The sequence below is a fragment of the Nerophis lumbriciformis genome, linkage group LG14, assembly GCF_033978685.3.
Source record: "Nerophis lumbriciformis linkage group LG14, RoL_Nlum_v2.1, whole genome shotgun sequence".
In the NCBI taxonomy this organism is placed as follows: Eukaryota; Metazoa; Chordata; class Actinopteri; order Syngnathiformes; family Syngnathidae; genus Nerophis; species Nerophis lumbriciformis.
In genome coordinates, this window is record NC_084561.2 from 45,713,824 (window position 1) to 45,736,612 (window position 22,789).

Below are 22,789 nucleotides of genomic sequence, written 5' to 3' on the forward strand. Positions count from 1 at the left end.
CTTTTACTCCGCTACTTTTATCTACATTCAGCTCGCTACTCGCTACTAATTTTTATCGATCTGTTAATGCACGCTTTGTTTGTTTTGGTCTGTCAGACAGACCTTCAAAGTGCCTGCCTTACTGGTGACGTTCCACTTCGTTCCACCAATCAGATGCAGTCACTGGTGACGTTGGACCAATCAAACAGAGCCAGGCGGTCACATGACCTGACTTAAACAAGTTGAAAAACTTATCGGGGTGTTACCATTTAGTGGTCAATTGTACGGAATATGTACTGTACTGTGCAATCTACTAATAAAAGTTCCAATCAATCAATCAAAAGTGTGAAGGAAAAAAGACACTTTTTTATTTCAACCGTACATCCCGTCAAAAGCCTAAAGACTGACTGCACAGTTCCTGTCTTCACAATAAAAGTGCCGCTCCATTGCGCCTGCGCTTTCAAAACAAGAGTCTCCGAAAGCCAGCGCAAACAAGCTAGCAAGCTACGGAGTTTTGACGCCAATATATTTCTTGTAAAGTGTATAAAAACGAATATGGAAGGTGGACAAATAAGATGCCAAAAACCCACCACTTTCATGTGGTATTAGACAGAAAGGAGGAACGTTTCTTCTCCTCCATTTGAAAACGTGGACGTTATCATCACTACTGTCTGATTACAATCAACGCAAGTCATCAGAATCAGGTAATACACCAACTTATATTCTAGTCTTCATGAAAGAAAGGAATCTATATGTTAAACATGCATGTATATTCATTAAAACACCTTTAACATGTAAACAAAAACAGCAAAATAAATACATATAAATTATATACTGTATATATCAATGTATATGTATGTATGTGTATATATATATATATATATATATATATATATATATATATATATATATATATGTATGTGTGGGGAAAAAAAATCACAAGACTATTTCATCTCTACAGGCCTGTTTCATGAGGGGGGGTACCCTCAATCGTCAGGAGATTTTAATGGGAGCATTCGCATACCATGGTTTATATAGGGCACAGAGTGGGTGGGTACAGGCTGGCGTAGGGGCGTGGTGATTGGTTCATGTGTTACCTAGGAGGTGTTTCCGTCTATGGCGGCATGTTGTTACAATTTCGCTGCGCTTGTTGAGGGATGACAGGTCTGGACGGTAGATAATAAACAGTTTCTCTTTCAAGCATAGGTTGCATCTTTTATTACCACTATTGTAAGGTGTGCTGGATGCAAGAATTTGCCATGTTATTGAATATTCAACATTATTGTCTTTGAGGTCCCAAATGTGTTTGCTGAGTTCTGTGGTATTTCGCAGGTTTTTGTTCCTGAAAGAGGCCTTGTGATTGTTCCATCTGGTTTTGAATTCACCCTCGGTTAATCCTACATATGTGTCGGATGTGTTAATGTCCTTGCGTATTACCTTAGATTGGTAGACAACTGATGTTTGTAAGCACCCCCCGTTGAGGGGGCAATCAGGTTTCTTTCGACAGTTACATGCTTTGTTGGTTTTGGAGTCGCTCTGACTGGGGGTCGACGGCTCATTTGCAATTGTTTTGTTGTGGTTTGAGATGATTTGTCGTATATTGTTCATGCAGCTGTAGCTCAATTTAATGTTGTTCTTGTTGAATACTTTTCTTAGGTTGTTGTCTTTGGGAAAGTGTTTGTCAATCAGATTGAGGAATTTGTGTCCAATGTTCGTTGAGACGTTTTTGCTGTATGGGGGGTTGTACCAGATGATGTCGTTTCGTTTTCTGTTCTTTTTTGGCTGGTTTCCTGGCGTGGGTTCATAGGTGAGGGTGAAATTGTATCCGCTTTCATCAAGGGCTTTTTGGTACGGGGGGGTTGCTTGGTCAAATTCAGCTATATATATATATATATATATATATATATATATATATATATATATATATATATATATATATATATATATATATGATATGAGTGTGTATGTTACTCATCAGTTACTCAGTACTTGAGTAGTTTTTTCACAACATACTTTTTACTTTTACTCAAGTAAATATTTGGGTGACTACTCCTTACTTTTACTTGAGTAATAAATCTCTAAAGTAACAGTACTCTTACTTGAGTACAATTTCTGGCTACTCTACCCACCTCTGGTCAGAAGATTAAAAAAAACTGTTTATAACTTACTAAATATATATTTTTTACATTATTAAAGCCCTATGAAATAACATTTATACACCGGAAATTCCGGACTATAAACCGCTACTTTTTCCAACATTTTGAACCCTGCGGCCATATTGTTGGTCCTACGGCGCCATCTTTTGGACGAGTTCACACACTGCAGATGCAGCTGGGCCATTGCCAACAAATGCTTCCTGCTGTTTAAAAGCTTTGAACCGGAAGGAGAAGTGCCGTTCAGTTTTATAGCCGTCCATAGCGTTTCTACTCATATGGATTCTTCATTCATCACTCCAAGCAACGTTTGTAAGTTTTACAATACAACTGAAACAATTCTTACTTACTAAAGCGTGCTATCGTAATGTAATCAAGCTGGTCGTTAGCTAATATGCTAACACGTCTACAAGTGTCTGTGTTAGTATAATTAACTTACATTATTTTTGTATTGTTTCACTTTCACAAATTCCTCAGTAAATTCACCAAAACGTCAGCGTGGAGTTATTGAGTCTGTTTAGCTGATTGGAGAGCTAGCTTGCACAGCTAGCGGGTCCATGACCATGACTTCTGTTTTGTTTGATCAGCCGTTTTACTGCCTGTTACAGACACCATTTGGAAACAATTAAGGTATGTAAATAAACATTTATAAAATATTTCTGTGTAAATAACTCATTTCACAACGTATATATCTGCGACTTATAGTCCAGTGCAGCTAATATATAGAAACCTTTTTTTATATTTTATTATTGGGTGCGGCTTATATACGTAGTGAAAATTCCGGACTATAAACTGCTACTTTTTTCCAACCTTTTTAAAGACGGTGCGGTTAATTTATGAATTATTCTCCGATAACATCCATAATAAAAATAGTAGCTAAAAAAACAAGCAAATATACCTATTGTCATGTCTGTGTGATCATGTTTTTGTTTTGTTCATGTTCGTTTTGGGTTTTGGACTCATTGTGCACTCTTGTTTGTCACTATAGCAACCATTAGTTTTCACCTGTCACGTCACGCACCTGTTTTACGTTTTGAGTCACGCACCTGCTTTCACTAATCATGTCCATAGTATTTAAGTTCATTCATTTTCTGTTGTTCGTCCTGACGACCTCAACACATTTATGCTCTGTTCATGCCTGATACTTCTTTCCATGTCAATTCCTCAAGCAACTATTTTTGTCCAAGCCAAGTAAGTTTTTGTTCCATATTTATAGTCTATTTGGTTTCATAGTTTGTTCTCCGCCATTGTGCGTGTTTTTTGTTTGTACTTTTTTGCTATAGTCTTTTGGTTTCATAGTTTATTCTCCGCCACTGTGCGCGCTTTCATTTATTCCTTTTTTTGATAATAATAAATCATGTACCTTCATTCCCGTCTCGCACGAGCCAACTTTCCGTTGCATCCTGGAAAAGCACACACCCCGGACCAAGTCATGACACCTATAAAGTGTTTTATTGTTTGCGTATGGACGTGTTCGCTTACTGCAGGTGTTCTTCCATTTACGGGTAGTGCTTCTTTTTTGTATTGTTTCAGATTCACAAATTCCTCAGTAAATTCACCAAAACGTCAGCGTGGAGTTATTGAGTCCGTTTAGCTGATTGGAGAGCTAGCTTGCGCAGCTAGCGGGTTCATGACCTCGACTTCTGTTTTGTTTGATCAGCCGTTTTACTGCCTGTTACAGACACCGTTTGGAAACAACTAAGGTATGTAAATAAACATTTATAAAATATTTCTGTGTAAATAACTCATTTCACAACGTATATATCTGCGACTTATAGTCCAGTGCGGCTAATATATGGAAACCTTTTTTTATATTTTATTATTGGGTGCGGCTTATATACGTAGTGAAAATTCCGGACTATAAACTGCTACTTTTTTCCAACCTTTTTAAAGACGGTGCGGTTAATTTATGAATTATTCTCCGATAACATCCATAATAAAAATAGCAGCTAAAAAAACAAGCAAATATACCTATTGTCATGTCTGTGTGATCATGTTTTTGTTTTGGTCATGTTCGTTTTGGGTTTTGGACTCATTGTGCACTCTTGTTTGTCACCATAGCAACCATTAGTTTTCACCTGTCACGTCACGCACCTGTTTCACGTTTTGAGTCACGCACCTGCTTTCACTAATCATGTCCATAGTATTTAAGTTCATTCATTTTCTGTTGTTCGTCCTGACGACCTCAACACATTTATGCTCTGTTCATGCCTGATACTTCTTTCCATGTCAATTCCTCAAGCAACTATTTTTGTCCAAGCCAAGTAAGTTTTTGTTCCATATTTATAGTCTTTTTGGTTTCATAGTTTGTTCTCCGCCATTGTGCGTGTTTTTTGTTTGTACTTTTTTGCTATAGTCTTTTGGTTTCATAGTTTATTCTCCGCCACTGTGCGCGCTTTCATTTATTCCTTTTTTTGATAATAATAAATCATGTACCTTCATTCCCGTCTCGCAAGAGCCAACTTTCCGTTGCATCCTGGAAAAGCACACACCCCGGACCAAGTCATGACACCTATAAAGTGTTTTATTGTTTGCGTATGGACGTGTTCGCTTACTGCAGGTGTTCTTCCATTTACGGGAAGTGCTTCTTTTTTGTATTGTTTCACTTTCACAAATTCCTCAGTAAATTCACCAAAACGTCAGCGTGGAGTTATTGAGTCTGTTTAGCTGATTGGAGAGCTAGCTTGCACAGCTAGCTGGTCCATGACCATGACTTCTGTTTTGTTTGATGAACCGTTTTACTGCCTGTTACAGACACCGTTTGGAAACAATTAAGGTATGTAAATAAACATTTATAAAATATTTCTGTGTAAATAACTAATTTCACAACGTATATATCTGCGACTTATAGTCCACTGCGGCTAATATATGGAAACCTTTTTTTATATTTTACTATTGGGTGCGGCTTATATACGTAGTGAAAATTCCGGACTATAAACTGCTACTTTTTTCCAACCTTTTTAAAGACGGTGCGGTTAATTTATGAATTATTCTCCGATAACATCCATAATAAAAATAGTAGCTAAAAAAACAAGCAAATACACCTATAAAGTGTTTTATTGTTTGCGTATGGACGTGTTCGCTTACTGCAGGTGTTCTTCCATTTACGGGTAGTGCTTCTTTTTTGTATTGTTTCAGTTTTCACAAATTCCTCAGTAAATTCACCAAAACGTCAGCGTGGAGTTATTGAGTCTGTTTAGCTGATTGGAGAGCTAGCTTGCGCAGCTAGCGGGTCCATGACCATGACTTCTGTTTTGTTTGATCAGCCGTTTTACTGCCTGTTACAGACACCGTTTGGAAACAATTAAGGTATGTAAATAAACATTTATAAAATATTTCTGTGTAAATAACTAATTTCACAACGTATATATCTGCGACTTATAGTCCAGTGCGGCTAATATATGGAAACCTTTTTATATATTTTATTATTGGGTGCGGCAAAAATTCCGGACTATAAACTGCTACTTTTTTCCAACCTTTTTAAAGACGGTGCGGTTAATTTATGAATTATTATCCGATAACATCCATAATAAAAATAGTAGCTAAAAAAACAAGCAAATACACCTATAAAGTGTTTTATTGTTTGCGTATGGACGTGTTCGCTTACTGCAGGTGTTCTTCCATTTACGGGTAGTGCTTCTTTTTTGTATTGTTTCAGTTTCACAAATTCCTCAGCAAATTCACCAAAACTTCACCGTGGAGTTATTAGCTGATTGGAGAGCTAGCTTGCGCAGCTAGCGGGTCCATGACCATGACTTCTGTTTTGTTTTATCAACCGTTTTACTGCCTGTTACAGACACCATTTGGAAACAATTAAGGTATGTAAATAAACATTTATAAAATATTTCTGTGTAAATAACTAATTTCACAACGTATATATCTGCGACTTATAGTCCAGTGCGGCTAACATATGGAAACCTTTTTTTATATTTTATTATTGGGTGCGGCTTATATACGTAGTGAAAATTCCGGACTATAAACTGCTACTTTTTTCCAACCTTTTTAAAGACGGTGCGGTTAATTTATGAAATATTCTCAGATAACATCCATAATAAAAATAGTAGCTAAAAAAACAAGCAAATATACCTATAAAGTGTTTTATTGTTTGCGTATGGACGTGTTCGCTTACTGCAGGTGTTCTTCCATTTACGGGAAGTGCTTCTTTTTTGTATTGTTTCACTTTCACAAATTCCTCAGTAAATTCACCAAAACGTCAGCGTGGAGTTATTGAGTCTGTTTAGCTGATTGGAGAGCTAGCTTGCGCAGCTAGCGGGTCCATGACCATGACTTCTGTTTTGTTTGATCAGCCGTTTTACTGCCTGGTACAGACACCGTTTGGAAACAACTAAGGTATGTAAATAAACATTTATAAAATATTTCTGTGTAAATAACTAATTTCACAACGTATATATCTGCGACTTATAGTCCAATTCAGCTAATATATGGAAACCTTTTTTTATATTTTATTATTGGGTGCGGCTTATATACGTAGTGAAAATTCCGGACTATAAACTGCTACTTTTTTTCCAACCTTTTTAAAGACGGTGCGGTTAATTTATGAATTATTCTCCGATAACATCCGTAATAAAAATAGTAGCTAAAAAAACATGCAAATACACCTATAAAGTGTTTTATTGTTTGCGTATGGACGTGTTCGCTTACTGCAGGTGTTCTTCCATTTACGGGTAGTGCTTCTTTTTTGTATTGTTTCAGTTTCACAAATTCCTCAGTAAATTCACCAAAACGTCAGCGTGGAGTTATTGAGTCTGTTTAGCTGATTGGAGAGCTAGCTTGCGCAGCTAGCGGGTCCATGACCATGACTTCTGTTTTGTTTGATCAGCCGTTTTACTGCCTGTTACAGACACCGTTGGGAAACAATTAAGGTATGTAAATAAACATTTATAAAATATTTCTGTGTAAATAACTAATTTCACAACGTATATATCTGCGACTTATAGTCCAGTGCGGCTAATATATGGAAACCTTTTTTTATATTTTATTATTGGGTGCGGCTTATATACGTAGTGAAAATTCCGGACTATAAACTGCTACTTTTTTCCAACCTTTTTAAATACGGTCCGGTTAATTTATGAATTATTCTCCGATAACATCCATAATAAAATAGCAGCTAAAAAAACAAGCAAATATACCTATTGTCATGTCTGTGTGATCATGTTTTTGTTTTGGTCATGTTCGTTTTGGGTTTTGGACTCATTGTGCACTCTTGTTTGTCACCATAGCAACCATTAGTTTTCACCTGTCACGTCACGCACCTGTTTCACGTTTTGAGTCACGCACCTGCTTTCACTAATCATGTCCATAGTATTTAAGTTCATTCATTTTCTGTTGTTCGTCCTGACGACCTCAACACATTTAAGCTCTGTTCATGCCTGATACTTCTTTCCATGTCAATTCCTCAAGCAACTATTTTTGTCCAAGCCAAGTAAGTTTTTGTTCCATATTTATAGTCTTTTTGGTTTCATAGTTTGTTCTCCGTCACTGTGCGCGCTTTCATTTATTCCTTTTTTTGATAATAATAAATCATGTACCTTCATTCCCGTCTCGCACGAGCCAACTTTCCGTTGCATCCTGGAAAAGCACACACCCCGGACCAAGTCATGACACCTATAAAGTGTTTTATTGTTTGCGTATGGACGTGTTCGCTTACTGCAGGTGTTCTTCCATTTACGGGTAGTGCTTCTTTTTTGTATTGTTTCACTTTCACAAATTCCTCAGTAAATTCAGCAAAACGTCAGCGTGGAGTTATTGAGTCTGTTTAGCTGATTGGAGAGCTAGCTTGCACAGCTAGCTGGTCCATGACCATGACTTCTGTTTTGTTTGATCAGTCGTTTTACTGCCTGTTACAGACCCCGTTTGGAAACAACTAAGGTATGTAAATAAACATTTATAAAATATTTCTGTGTAAACAACTAATTTCACAACGTATATATCTGCGACTTATAGTCCAGTGCGGCTAATATATGGAAACCTTTTTTTATATTTTATTATTGGGTGCGGCTTATATACGTAGTGAAAATTCCGGACTATAAACTGCTACTTTTTTCCAACCTTTTTAAAGACGGTGCGGTTAATTTATGAATTATTCTTCGATAACATCCATAATAAAAATAGTAGCTAAAAAAACAAGCAAATATACCTATTGTCATGTCTGTGAGATCATGTTTTTGTTTTGGTCATGTTCGTTTTGGGTTTTGGACTCATTGTGCACTCTTGTTTGTCACCATAGCAACCATTAGTTTTCACCTGTCACGTCACGCACCTGTTTCACGTTTTGAGTCACGCACCTGCTTTCACTAATCATGTCCATAGTATTTAAGTTCATTCATTTTCTGTTGTTCGTCCTGACGACCTCAACACATTTATGCTCTGTTCATGCCTGATACTTCTTTCCATGTCAATTCCTCAAGCAACTATTTTTGTCCAAGCCAAGTAAGTTTTTGTTCCATATTTATAGTCTTTTTGGTTTCATAGTTTGTTCTCCGCCATTGTGCATGTTTTTTGTTTGTACTTTTTTGCTATAGTCTTTTGGTTTCATAGTTTATTCTCCGCCACTGTGCGCGCTTTCATTTATTCCTTTTTTTGATAATAATAAATCATGTACCTTCATTCCCGTCTCGCACGAGCCAACTTTCCTCTTGCATCCTGGAAAAGCACACACCCCGGACCAAGTCATGACACCTATAAAGTGTTTTATTGTTTGCGTATGGACGTGTTCGCTTACTGCAGGTGTTCTTCCATTTACGGGTAGTGCTTCTTTTTTGTATTGTTTCACTTTCACAAATTCCTCAGTAAATTCACCAAAATATCAGCGTGGAGTTATTGAGTCTGTTTAGCTGATTGGAGAGCTAGATTGCGCAGCTAGCGGGTCCATGACCATGACTTCTGTTTTGTTTGATCAGCCATTTTACTGCCTGATACAGACACCGTTTGGAAACAATTAAGGTATGTAAATAAACATTTATAAAATATTTCTGTGTAAACAACTAATTTCACAACGTATAGATCTGCAACTTATAGTCCGGTGCGGCTAATAAGCGGAAAACTATTTTTCGTGGGTGCGCTCTATGGACCGGAAAATACAGGACATTATTAATGTTTTTAAATCACATTGTAGTGAGGCCACAGAATTTGAAGCGACAATTTGGGAACCCTACAATTGGAGCTGTTCGGTGCTTTATGAACTCACGTTGATAAGATTGCGAACAAACTCTTTGTTGATGTCAGCGTAGAACCACTCTTGTCCAGAAGCACGAGAATAAAGCTGAAGGAGAGTTTTGTTGCCGGCTGCACGTTCCCAGTTCTGAAGCTGAAACAAGCCAATACAAATGCCACCAACAACACAACTCATGGTGAATTTAGGCTAAATGTCAAGATGTTGTACAGACCTGCTGATAGATAGCCCAAAAGTCATTCAAACTCAGATCTCCTTTGAACCCGGGGATGCTGGAGCCGATGATTTCCTTGAGTCCGTCAGCACGGAAACCCAACTTGATGAAAGAAAACAAAATGAGGATAATTCTGCCCGGAGAAACGTTGACTGGAGTTGGTATTCAGACGCATGAAAACACACCGTACCTCCAGAAGCTGCACAATTCTACCGATGAAATACATTTTCCCTTTCATCATGACTTCACTGGGGACGATTTCTTTGGCGTTTTTGAGCATGAAGCCTTCTGCAGCTGAGCCGAAGAGGAAATCGTCTACGTGGAGGAAGGAGCCAAGCTACAGTCAGCTACAGATGAAGGAAACCACCAACGATCTTGTGGGATGCAAACAAACCGTTGAACCAGTCGATGCGCATGGCCTTGCTGAAGTGGTAACTGAGGCGACCGAATTTCGGGGCCAGGATTTTCACGGCTATGTTGCAGGCAGTTGACCTTTGGACACAACAACCAAACTTACAGGGACTGTTCATGTGTCACGAAACGATACCGTTCGAATCGTTTCTACCCACAGGAAAAGGTTGTCGGGAGTTCTGGATCTGGCCACACTTCTCAAGTAGGAAAACACAAAACTGACAACGTGGAGGTCGTTTTCCTCCTGCAGATGTGCCGTCACAGTGGACACCAGAGCCATGGGGGGCTTGGTGTCCAATAAAATCATGAAGGCCAACATGCGTATCTCAGCAGGAAGGTCCTTTTGCAGGAAAAGGCTCATGGTGATGTCTTGGATCTGAAACAGTCGAAGATTATTGTTCAGTTCTTTCGGATGAACGCTTCTGTCATTTACCGTATTTTCCGCACTATAAGGCGCACCTAAAAACCACCAATTTTCTCAAAAGCTGACAGTGCGGCTTATAACCCGGTGCGCTTTATATATGGATTAATATTAAGATTCATTTTCATAAAGTTTCGGTCTCGCAACTACGGTAAACAGCCGCCATCTTTTTTCCCGGTAGAAGAGGAAGTGCTTCTTCTTCTACGCAAGCAACCGCCAAGGTAAGCACCCGCCCCCATAGAACAGGAAGCGCTTCTTCTTCTACTGTAAGCAACCACCCGCCCGCGTAGAAGAAGAAGAAGCGCGCGAATATTACGTTTCATTTCCTTTGTGTGTTTACATCTGTAAAGACCACAAAATGGCTCCTACTAAGCGACAGGTTTCCGGTTCATGAAAAGACGCAATCTCTCCATCCGCACACGGACTACTATTTCACAGCAACTGCCTAAAGACTTTCAAGAAAAGCTGGCTACTTTCCGTGCATATTGTAAAAACAAGATAGCTGAAAAAAAGATCCGGCCAGAGAACATTATCAACATGGACGAGGTTCCACTGACTTTTGATATTCCTGTGAACCGCACTGTGGATACAACGGGAGCACGTACGGTGAATATTCGCACCACAGGGAATGAGAAGTCATCCTTCACTGTGGTTCTAGCTTGCCATGCTAATGGCCAGAAACTTCCACCCATGGTGATATTCAAAAGGAAGACCTTGCCAAAAGAGACCTTTCCAGCCGGCGTCATCATAAAAGCTAACTCGAAGGGATGGATGGATGAAGAAAAGATGAGCGAGTGGTTAAGGTAAGTTTACGCGAAGAGGCCGGGTGGCTTTTTTCACGCAGCTCCGTCCATGTTGATATACGACTCCATGCGCGCCCACATCACGCTGGTTTTTAATATATTATTAAAGTTTGACTGACCTATCTGACTGTTTTTTTGACATTCCTTTAGCGCAGTTAGATGCGGCTTATAACACGGGGCGTCTTATAGGTGGACAAAGTTTTGAAATATGCCGTTCACTGAAGGCGCGGCTTATAACCCAGGGCGCCTTATGGTGCGGAAAATACGGTACCTATTTTTTAGGGTTCGGATCTAATCAGAATCCTATTTCTGACACGTTTCTTGTTTGGTTTGGTGTACATTGATGTTGTTTTTAACGTCACAGAAAATCGTACATCCCAATAGTCCTGCGGGTTTGCAATCACGTGACCTCGAGGCACTTTTGGGTTTTAGGTAGAGGGCAAGGACGGAAGGAAGGACTTTATTGCCACTGCACAAGTACAACGAAATGTCACTTCCAGCACAAACAGGACAGGAACGCTGGTGGGTCGCCACTTACGGCGCCCCGAAAATGGTAAGAAAAAGGTGGACACTAAAGGGGTGGTGAGTAAAAAACAATGATGCCAGACTGGGTTCCTATGGGGGGTCAGTCTGGGTGTGGCAAAAAAATGTGAATTTGTCCACCACAGATAGAGGTGTGTTGGTGTTGGAGACTGTGGATCACAGGTAGGTGAATTTGTCCACCATAGATAGAGGTGTGTTGGTGTTGGAGACTGTGGATGCCAGGTAGGTGAATTTGTCCACCACAGATAGAGGTGTGTTGGTGTTGGAGACTGTGGATCCCAGGTAGGTGAATTTGTCCACCACAGATAGAGGTGTGTTGGTGTTGGAGACTGTGGATCCCAGGTAGGTGAATTTGTCCACCACAGATAGAGGTATGTTGGTGTTGGAGACTGTGGATCCCAGGTAGGTGAATTTGTCCACCACAGATAGAGGTATGTTGGTGTTGGAGACTGTGGATCCCAGGTAGGTGAATTTGTCCACCACAGACAGAGGTGTGTTGGTGTTGGAGACTTTGGATCCCAGGTAGGTGAATTTGTCCACCACAGATAGAGGTGTGTTGGTGTTGGAGACTGTGGATCCCAGGTAGGTGAATTTGTCCACCACAGATAGAGGTGTGTTGGTGTTGGAGACTGTGGATCCCAGGTAGGTGAATTTGTCCACCACAGATAGAGGTGTGTTGGTGTTGGAGACTGTGGATCCCAGGTAGGTGAATTTGTCCACCACAGATAGAGGTGTGTTGGTGTTGGAGACTGTGGATCCCAGGTAGGTGAATTTGTCCACCACAGATAGAGGTGTGTTGGTGTTGGAGACTGTGGATCCCAGGTAGGTGAATTTGTCCACCACAGATAGAGGTGTGTTGGTGTTGGAGACTGTGGATCCCAGGTAGGTGAATTTGTCCACCACAGATAGAGGTATGTTGGTGTTGGAGACTGTGGATCCCAGGTAGGTGAATTTGTCCAAAACTGATAGAAGTGTGTTGGTGTTGGAGACTGTGGATCCCAGGTAGGTGAATTTGTCCACCACAGATAGAGGTGTGTTGGTGTTGGAGACTGTGGATCCCAGGTAGGTGAATTTGTCCACCACAGATAGAGGTGTGTTGGTGTTGGAGACTGTGGATCCCAGGTAGGTGAATTTGTCCACCACAGATAGAGGTGTGTTGGTGTTGGAGACTGTGGATCCCAGGTAGGTGAATTTGTCCACTACAGATAGAGGTGTGTTGGTGTTGGAGACTGTGGATCCCAGGTAGGTAAATTTGTCCACTACAGATAGAGGTGTGTTGATGTTGGAAACTGTGGATCCCAGGTAGGTGAATTTGTCCACCACAGATAGAGGTGTGTTGGTGTTGGAGACTGTGGATCCCAGGTAGGTTGAATTTGTCCACCACAGTTAGAGGTGTGTTGGTGTTGGTGTTGGAGACTGTGGATCCCAGGTAGGTGAGTTTGCCCACCACAGATAGAGATGTGTTGGTGTTGGAGACTGTGGATCCCAGGTAGGTGAATTTGTCCACCACAGATAGAGGTGTGTTGGTGTTGGAGACTGTGGATCCCAGGTAGGTGAATTTGTCCACCACAGATAGAGGTGTGTTGGTGTTGGAGACTGTGGATCCCAGGTAGGTGAATTTGTCCACCACAGATAGAGGTGTGTTGGTGTTGGAGACTGTGGATCCCAGGTAGGTGAATTTGTCCACCACAGATAGAGGTGTGTTGGTGTTGGAGACTGTGGATCCCAGGTAGGTGGAATTTGTCCACCACAGATAGAGGTGTGTTGGTGTTGGAGACTGTGGATCCCAGGTAGGTGAATTTGTCCACCACAGATAGAGGTGTGTTGGTGTTGGAGACTGTGGATCCCAGGTAGGTGAATTTGTCCACCACAGATAGAGGTATGTTGGTGTTGGAGACTGTGGATCCCAGGTAGGTGAATTTGTCCACCACAGATAGAGGTGTGTTGGTGTTGGAGACTGTGGATCCCAGGTAGGTGAATTTGTCCACCACAGATAGAGGTGTGTTGGTGTTGGAGACTGTGGATCCCAGGTAGGTGAATTTGTCCACCACAGATAGAGGTGTGTTGGTGTTGGAGACTGTGGATCCCAGGTAGGTGAATTTGTCCACCACAGATAGAGGTGTGTTGGTGTTGGAGACTTTGGATCCCAGGTAGGTGAATTTGTCCACCACAGATAGAGGTGTGTTGGTGTTGGAGACTGTGGATCCCAAGTAGGTGAATTTGTCCACCACAGATAGAGGTGTTGGTGTTGGAGACTGTGGATCCCAGGTAGGTGAATTTGTCCACCACAGATAGAGGTGTGTTGGTGTTGGAGACTGTGGATCCCAGGTAGGTGAATTTGTCCACCACAGATAGAGGTGTGTTGGTGTTGGAGACTGTGGATCCCAGGTAGGTGAATTTGTCCACCACAGATAGAGGTGTGTTGGTGTTGGAGACTGTGGATCCCAGGTAGGTGAATTTGTCCACCACAGATAGAGGTGTGTTGGTGTTGGAGACTGTGGATCCCAGGTAGGTGAATTTGTCCACCACAGATAGAGGTGTGTTGGTGTTGGAGACTGTGGATGCCAGGTAGGTGAATTTGTCCACCACGGATAGAGGTGTGTTGGTGTTGGAGACTGTGGATCCCAGGTAGGTGAATTTGTCCACCACAGATAGAGGTGTGTTGGTGTTGGAGACTGTGGATCCCAGGTAGGTGAATTTGTCCACCACAGATAGAGGTGTGTTGGTGTTGGAGACTGTGGATCCCAGGTAGGTGAATTTTTCCACCACAGATAGAGGTGTGTTGGTGTTGGAGACTGTGGATCCCAGGTAGGTGAATTTGTCCACCACAGATAGAGGTGTGTTGGTGTTGGAGACTGTGGATCCCAGGTAGGTGAATTTGTCCACCACAGATAGAGGTGTGTTGGTGTTGGAGACTGTGGATCCCAGGTAGGTGAATTTGTCCACCACAGATAGAGGTGTGTTGGTGTTGGAGACTGTGGATCCCAGGTAGGTGAATTTGTCCACCACAGATAGAGGTGTGTTGGTGTTGGAGACTGCGGATCCCAGGTAGGTGAATTTGTCCACCACAGATAGAGGTGTGTTGGTGTAGGAGACTGTGGATCCCAGGTAGGTGAATTTGTCCACCACAGATAGAGGTGTGTTGGTGTTGGAGACTGTGGATCCCAGGTAGGTGAATTTGTCCACCACAGATAGAGGTGTGTTGGTGTTGGAGACTGTGGATCCCAGGTAGGTGAATTTGCCCACCACAGATAGAGGTGTGTTGGTGTTGGAGACTGTGGATCCCAGGTAGGTGAATTTGTCCACCACAGATAGAGGTGTGTTGGTGTTGGAGACTGTGGATCCCAGGTAGGTGAATTTGCCCACCACAGATAGAGGTGTGTTGGTGTTGGAGACTGTGGATCCCAGGTAGGTGAATTTGTCCACCACAGATAGAGGTATGTTGGTGTTGGAGACTGTGGATCCCAGGTAGGTGAATTTGCGCACCACAGATAGAGGTGTGTTGGTGTTGGAGACTGTGGATCCCAGGTAGGTGAATTTGTCCACCACAGATAGAGGTGTATTGGTGTTGGAGACTGTGGATCCCAGGTAGGTGAATTTGCGCACCACAGATAGAGGTGTATTGGTGTTGGAGACTGTGGATCCCAGGTAGGTGAATTTGTCCACCACAGATAGAGGTGTATTGGTGTTGGAGACTGTGGATCACAGGTAGGTAAATTTGTCCACCACAGATAGAGGTGTGTTGGTGTAGGAGACTGTGGATCCCAGGTAGGTGAATTTGCCCACCACAGATAGAGGTGTGTTGGTGTTGGAGACTGTGGATCCCAGGTAGGTGAATTTGCCCACCACAGATAGAGGTGTGTTGGTGTTGGAGACTGTGGATCCCAGGTGGGTGAATTTGTCCACCACAGATAGAGGTGTGTTGGTGTTGGAGACTGTGGATCCCAGGTAGGTGAATTTGTCCACCACAGATAGAGGTGTGTTGGTGTTGGAGACTGTGGATCCCAGGTAGGTGAATTTGTCCACCACAGATAGAGGTGTGTTGGTGTTGGAGACTGTGGATGCCAGGTAGGTGAATTTGTCCACCACAGATAGAGGTGTGTTGGTGTTGGAGACTGTGGATGCCAGGTAGGTGAATTTGTCCACCACAGATAGAGGTGTGTTGGTGTTGGAGACTGTGGATGCCAGGTAGGTGAATTTGTCCACCACAGATAGAGGTGTGTTGGTGTTGGAGACTGTGGATGCCAGGTAGGTGAATTTGTCCACCACAGATAGAGGTGTGTTGGTGTTGGAGACTGTGGATCCCAGGTAGGTGAATTTGTCCACCACAGATAGAGGTGTGTTGGTGTTGGAGACTGTGGATGCCAGGTAGGTGAATTTGTCCACCACAGATAGAGGTGTGTTGGTGTTGGAGACTGTGGATCCCAGGTAGGTGAATTTGTCCACCACAGATAGAGGTGTGTTGGTGTTGGAGACTGTGGATCCCAGGTAGGTGAATTTGCCCACCACAGATAGAGGTGTGTTGGTGTTGGAGACTGTGGATCCCAGGTAGGTGAATTTGTCCACCACAGATAGAGGTGTGTTGGTGTTGGAGACTGTGGATCCCAGGTAGGTGAATTTGTCCACCACAGACAGAGGTGTGTTGGTGTTGGAGACTGTGGATCCCAGGTAGGTGAATTTGCCCACCACAGATAGAGGTGTGTTGGTGTTGGAGACTGTGGATCCCAGGTAGGTGAATTTGTCCACCACAGATAGAGGTGTGTTGGTGTTGGAGACTGTGGATCCAAGGTAGGTTGAATTTGTCCACCACAGATAGAGGTATGTTGGTGTTAGAGACTGTGGATCCCAGGTAGGTGAATTTGTCCACCACAGATAGAGGTGTGTTGGTGTTGGAGACTGTGGATCCCAGGTAGGTGAATTTGTCCACCACAGATAGAGGTGTGTTGGAGACTGTGGATCCCAGGTAGGCGAATTCGTCCACCACAGATAGAGGTGTGTTGGTGTTGGAGACTGTGGATCCCAGGTAGGTGAATTTGTCCACCACAGATACAGGTGTGTTAGTGTTGGAGACTGTGGATCCCAGGTAGGTGAATTTGTCCACCACAGATAGAGGTATGTTGGTGTTGGAGACTGTGGATCCCAGGTAGGTGAATTTGCCCACCACAGATAGAGGTGTGTTGGTGTTGGAGACTGTGGATCCCAGGTAGGTGAATTTGTCCACCACAGATAGAGGTGTGTTGGTGTTGGAGACTGTGGATCCCAGGTAGGTGAATTTGTCCACCACAGATAGAGGTGTGTTGGTGTTGGAGACTGTGGATCCCAGGTAGGTGAATTTGTCCACCACAGATAGAGGTGTGTTGGTGTTGTAGACTGTGGATCCCAGGTAGGTGAATTTGTCCACCACAGATAGAGGTATGTTGGTGTTGGAGACTGTGGATCCCAGGTAGGTGAATTTGTCCACCACAGATAGAGGTGTGTTGGTGTTGGAGACTGTGGATCCCAGGTAGGTGAATTTGCCCACCACAGATAGAGGTGTGTTGGTGTTGGAGACTGTGGATCCCAGGTAGGTGAATTTGCCCACCACAGACAGAGGTGTGTTGGTGTTGGAGACTGTGGATCCCAGGTAGGTGAATTTGTCCACCACAGACAGAGGTGTGTTGGTGTTGGAGACTGTGGATCCCATGTAGGTGAATTTTCCCACCACAGATAGAGGTGTGTTGGTGTTGGAGACTGTGGATCCCAGGTAGGTGACTTTGTCCACCACAGATAGAGGTGTGTTGGTGTTGGAGACTGTGGATCCCAGGTAGGTGAATTTGTCCACCACAGATAGAGGTGTGTTGGTGTTGGAGACTGTGGATCGCAGGTAGGTGAATTTTTCCACCACAGATAGAGGTGTGTTGGTGTTGGAGACTGTGGATCCCAGGTAGGTGAATTTGTCCACCACAGATAGAGGTGTGTTGGTGTTGGAGACTGTGGATGCCAGGTAGGTGAATTTGTCCACCACAGATAGAGGTGTGTTGGTGTTGGAGACTGTGGATGCCAGGTAGGTGAATTTGTCCACCACAGATAGAGGTGTGTTGGTGTTGGAGACTGTGGATCCCAGGTAGGTGAATTTGTCCACCACAGATAGAGGTGTGTTGGTGTTGGAGACTGTGGATCCCAGGTAGGTGAATTTGTCCACCACAGATAGAGGTGTGTTGGTGTTGGAGACTGTGGATCCCAGGTAGGTGAATTTGTCCACCACAGATAGAGGTGTGTTGGTGTTGGAGACTGTGGATCCCAGGTAGGTGAATTTGTCCACCACAGATAGAGGTGTGTTGGTGTTGGAGACTGTGGATGCCAGGTAGGTGAATTTGTCCACCACAGACTGAGGTGTGTTGGTGTTGGAGACTGTGGATGCCAGGTAGGTGAATTTGTCCACCACAGATAGAGGTGTGTTGGTGTTGGAGACTGTGAGCTCCACCACCCACACTGGAGACTACCCAGGGATCAGACATAGAAATAATGGACATGTTTAAAGACCTCAACAATAAACTGGACTGGACTCATAACTCAAACGCTGTGTAACCCTCCACAGCATCCACCTTTTACAGGGCGCCGTATGTGGCGACCCATCAGCGTTCTTGTTCTGTTACCCTGTACAATAATCTTGAACGAGTGTGGTGAAAATGAAACGTTGTTGTACTTGTGCAGTGACAATGAAGAGCCGCTTCTTTTTGAGGAGACCGAGGTCCTTCCGCCGCACTTTTTATAACCCCGTAGTGGCTTCTGCGGTGCTCTGAGCCATGGTTTGCTGGGGTGGTGATCAGAGACAGAAACAGACTTAAAAACTGATTACAAGAGCTAACTCTGTAATAGGAGGGGTTCTGACATTTGTGTACACCATACTTGCCAACCTTGAGACCTCCGATTTCGGGAGGTGGGGGGTGGGGGGCGGGGGGCGTGGTCGGGATTGGGGCGGGGGCGTGGTTGGGGGCGGGGTTAAGATATATATAAGAAATACTTGACTTTCAGTGAATTCTAGCTATATATATATATATATATATATTTTATTACATATATATATGTATATATATATATATATATATATATATATATATATAAAGAAATACTTGAATTTCAGTGTTCATTTACTTACACATATACACACACATAACACTCATCTACTCATTGTTGACTTAAGGGTTGAATTGTCCATTCTTGTTCTATTCTCTGTCACTATTTCAGAACACACACATTGTACAAATATACATCCATCCATCCATCTTCTTCCGCTTATCCGAGGTCGGGTCGCGGGGGCAGCAGCCTAAGCAGGGAAGCCCAGACTTCCCTCTCCCCAGCCACTTCGTCCAGCTCTTCCTGTGGGACCCCGAGGCGTTCCCAGGCCAGCCGGGAGACATAGTCTTCCCAACGTGTCCTGGGTCTTCCCCATGGCCTCCTACCGGTCGGACGTGCCCTAAACACCTCCCTAGGGAGGCGTTCGGGTGGCATCCTGACCAGATGCCCGAACCACCTCATCTGGCTCCTCTCCATGTGGAGGAGCAGCGGCTTTACTTTGAGCTCCTCCCGGATGCCAGAGCTTTTCACCCTATCTCTAAGGGAGAGACCCGCCACCCGGCGGAGGAAACTCATTTCGGCCGCTTGTACCCGTGATCTTGTCCTTTCGGTCATAACCCAAAGCTCATGACCATAGGTGAGGATGGGAACGTAGATCGACCGGTAAATTGAGAGCTTTGCCTTCCGGCCCAGCTCCTTCTTCACCACAACGGATCGATACAGCGTCCGCATTACTGAAGACGCCGCACCGATCCGCCTGTCGATCTCACGATCCACTCTTCCCCCACTCGTGAACAAGACTCCGAGGTACTTGAACTCCTCCACTTGGGGCAAGATCTCCTCCCCAACCCAGAGATGGCACAATATACAAATATACATTATAAAATCAATAAGAAAACGGGAGCTCTAATTTGGGAGTCTGAATTAGGATCAGAAGTTCCTATATAAACATTGCGCACTCACGTCGCCTTTTTGTTTTGATTACTGCAGCTGTGCACTGGATTCATTCACAAATACAAACTACAACTCACAAACACTTTAGAGTTAGGCTCCACCATCAGAATGTGTACTTAAACTTATAAAGATCACATGGATATTATTCAGTGAGTTGATTCACCAAAACTAACCTGTTATACAGGAGGAAAAAGCACACAGGACGTTTCAATTGTTCACGGACTGGTCGCGCTCATCAGAATGACAAGACACTTCCGGTCTGCAGGTGATAGCATTCAATTGGGAAGAAACGCCCTACTGCCCCCTACTGACCAATGTGAATACTGATAAATGTGGAATGACAGCTCCAAAAACGAATTCAAACCACAAAATAAAATAAATAAATCAACACAAAAATGTGACACATTATGGGTGGGTCACATATAGGGCTGAAACGACGCGTCGACGTAGTCGACGTCATCGGTTACGTAAATACGTCGACGCCGTTTTTGTGCTTCGGCGCGTCGCATATTTACGTCACACTACCGTCATGGCGGAGCGCAAAGCAGGCGATGCGAGCGGTGCGAGCGAGGGGGAAAAAAGCACGCCAAAAGTCGTCAAAAGTGTGGGAGTATTTCAATAAACGGCCTAAGAAGAAACGCTACTTTTATCTACATTCAGCTCGCTACTCGCTACTAATTTTTATCGATCTGTTAATGCACACTTTGTTTGTTTTGGTCTGTCAGACAGACCTTCAAAGTGCCTGCCTTACTGGTGACGTTTCACTCCGGTCCACCAATCAGATGCAGTCACTGGTGACGTTGGACCAATCAAACAGAGCCAGGCGGTCACATGACCTGAGTTGAAAAACGTATTGGGGTGTTACCATTTAGTGGTCAATTGTACGGAATATGTACTGTACTGTGCAATCTAATAATAAAAGTTCCAATCAATCAATCAAAAGTGTGAAGGAAAAAAGACTATTTTTTTATTTCAATCGTACACCCCGTCAAAAGCCTAAAGACTGACTGCACAGTTCCTGTCTTCACAATAAAGGTGCCGCTCCATCGCGCCGCGCTTTCAAAATAAGAGTCTGCGAAAGCCAGCGCAAACAAGCTAGCAAGCTACGGAGTTTGCCGCCTATTTATTTCTTGTAAAGTGTATAAAAACGAATATGGAAGATGGACAAATAAGATGCCAAAAACCAACCACTTTCATGTGGTATTAGACAGAAAGGAGGAACTTTTCTTCTCCTCCATTTGAAAACGAGGACGTTATCATCACTACTGTCTGATTACAATCAATGCAAGTCATCAGAATCAGGTAATACACCAACTTATATTCTTGTCTTCATGAAAGAAAGGAATCTATATGTTAAACATGCATGTATATTCATTAAAACACCTTTAACATGTAAACAAAAACGTCAAAATAAATAAATATAAATTATATACTGTATATATCAATGTATGTATATATATGTGTATATATATATATATATATATATATATATATATATATATATATATATATATATATATATATATGTGTGTGTGTATATATATATATATATATATATATATATATACATATATATATATATATATATATATATATATATATATATATATATATACATATATGATATGTGTGTGTATGTTACTCATCAGTTACTCAGTACTTGAGTAGTTTTTTCACAACATACTTTTTACTTTTACTCAAGTAAATATTTGGGTGACTACTCCTTACTTTTACTTGAGTAATGAATCTCTAAAGTAACAGTACTCTTACTTGAGTACAATTTCTGGCTACTCTACCCACCTCTGCTAATAATGTTGTTGTATGCACAACGGCTATAAACGAACATTTGAAAAGAAAACACCCGACAGCGTTCTTGCCATCACCATCAACTAGTCAATCGTCCGCGTGAGTATACGTTGTCATCATTACACAAAAACATGAATGTGTCATTTGTATCTGTGTTGTAAATTCATAAACTAAAACACTGTTTCGCTCTGAGAGGCGCGTTTGGCGTGCCTGTTCAGTGTTTACAAAGACGCGCTCCTCTTTAACGCTAACGTTAACTAGTTGTGCAAATACCTTTTACAACATTAACAGTTACATATACTATGTACAAACCAACAATTAACTTTCACTTTAATCATACTATCATTGTTGTGTTATTAAGCAAAATAAGCAATACTTTTACTTTTGTTGAAATGTTTACACTGTTGTTACAGAATATTTCGTTTTGCACTTTTTTGTATTGGATGTTTATCTTTATTTTTGCACATTTTAGCAAATAAGCAATACTTTTACTTTTGTTGAAATGTTTACACTTGTTACAGAATATTTCCGTTTTGCACTTTTTTGTATTGGATCTTTATCTTTATTTTTGCAAATTTTAAAGCAAAATAAGCAATACTTTTACTTTTGAAATGCTTATACTATTCCAGAATATTAAGATTTGCACTGGGTGTTTACTTTTATATTTGCACATTAAAAAGCAAATAAGCTACTTTTAATTTTGTTAAATGTTAAAAGTTTTAAATGTTTACATTGTTACAGAATATTTTGTCATGTTGTTGTCAATGTTGACTGAGTGGCCATACTTTTTTTTTTTGTAAATAAAAGCCATGCCTTTTGAAAAAACTGGCCTACATTTATTTTTTCATCTTCGTTTTAAATAAAAAAAACAATCGGTAAAAGGAAAAATAATCTATAGATTAATCGAAAAAATAATCTATAGATTAACCGATTAATCGAAAAAATAATCTATAGATTAATCGATAGAAAAATAATCGTTAGCTGCAGCCTTAATCACATATGCATGTACAGTAGATGGCAGTATTGTCCTGTTTAAAAGTGTCACAACATTGCTGTTTACGGCAATGTTGTGAACGGGCTGTCAACACGTCACTCAGGTCCGCATGGAGCTGGAGGGGGCGTGGCCTCCAGCACCGCCTGCATTTCGGGAGAGTTTCGGGAGAAAATTTGTTCCGGGAGGTTTTCGGGAGAGGCGCTGAATTTCGGGAGTCTCCCGGAAAATCCGGGAGGGTTGGCAAGTATGGTGTACACCAGGGC

The 22,789-nt window shown here is 42.2% G+C and overlaps 1 protein-coding gene across 1 annotated transcript in view; it reads right to left on the reverse strand.

Annotated features, from left to right (window-relative positions):
- Positions 1-22,789, reverse strand: part of vtg3 (vitellogenin 3, phosvitinless) — a 76,321-nt gene that overhangs the window by 25,923 nt on the left and 27,609 nt on the right. Inside the window, exons 12-16 of the mRNA XM_061975467.1 lie at positions 10,108-10,325; positions 9,933-10,030; positions 9,729-9,853; positions 9,539-9,640; positions 9,340-9,459 (exon numbers count right to left, since the gene is read on the reverse strand). Of these exons, the coding sequence (XP_061831451.1) occupies positions 9,340-9,459; positions 9,539-9,640; positions 9,729-9,853; positions 9,933-10,030; positions 10,108-10,325 (663 nt within the window). The remainder of the gene's footprint in view (positions 1-9,339; positions 9,460-9,538; positions 9,641-9,728; positions 9,854-9,932; positions 10,031-10,107; positions 10,326-22,789) is intronic.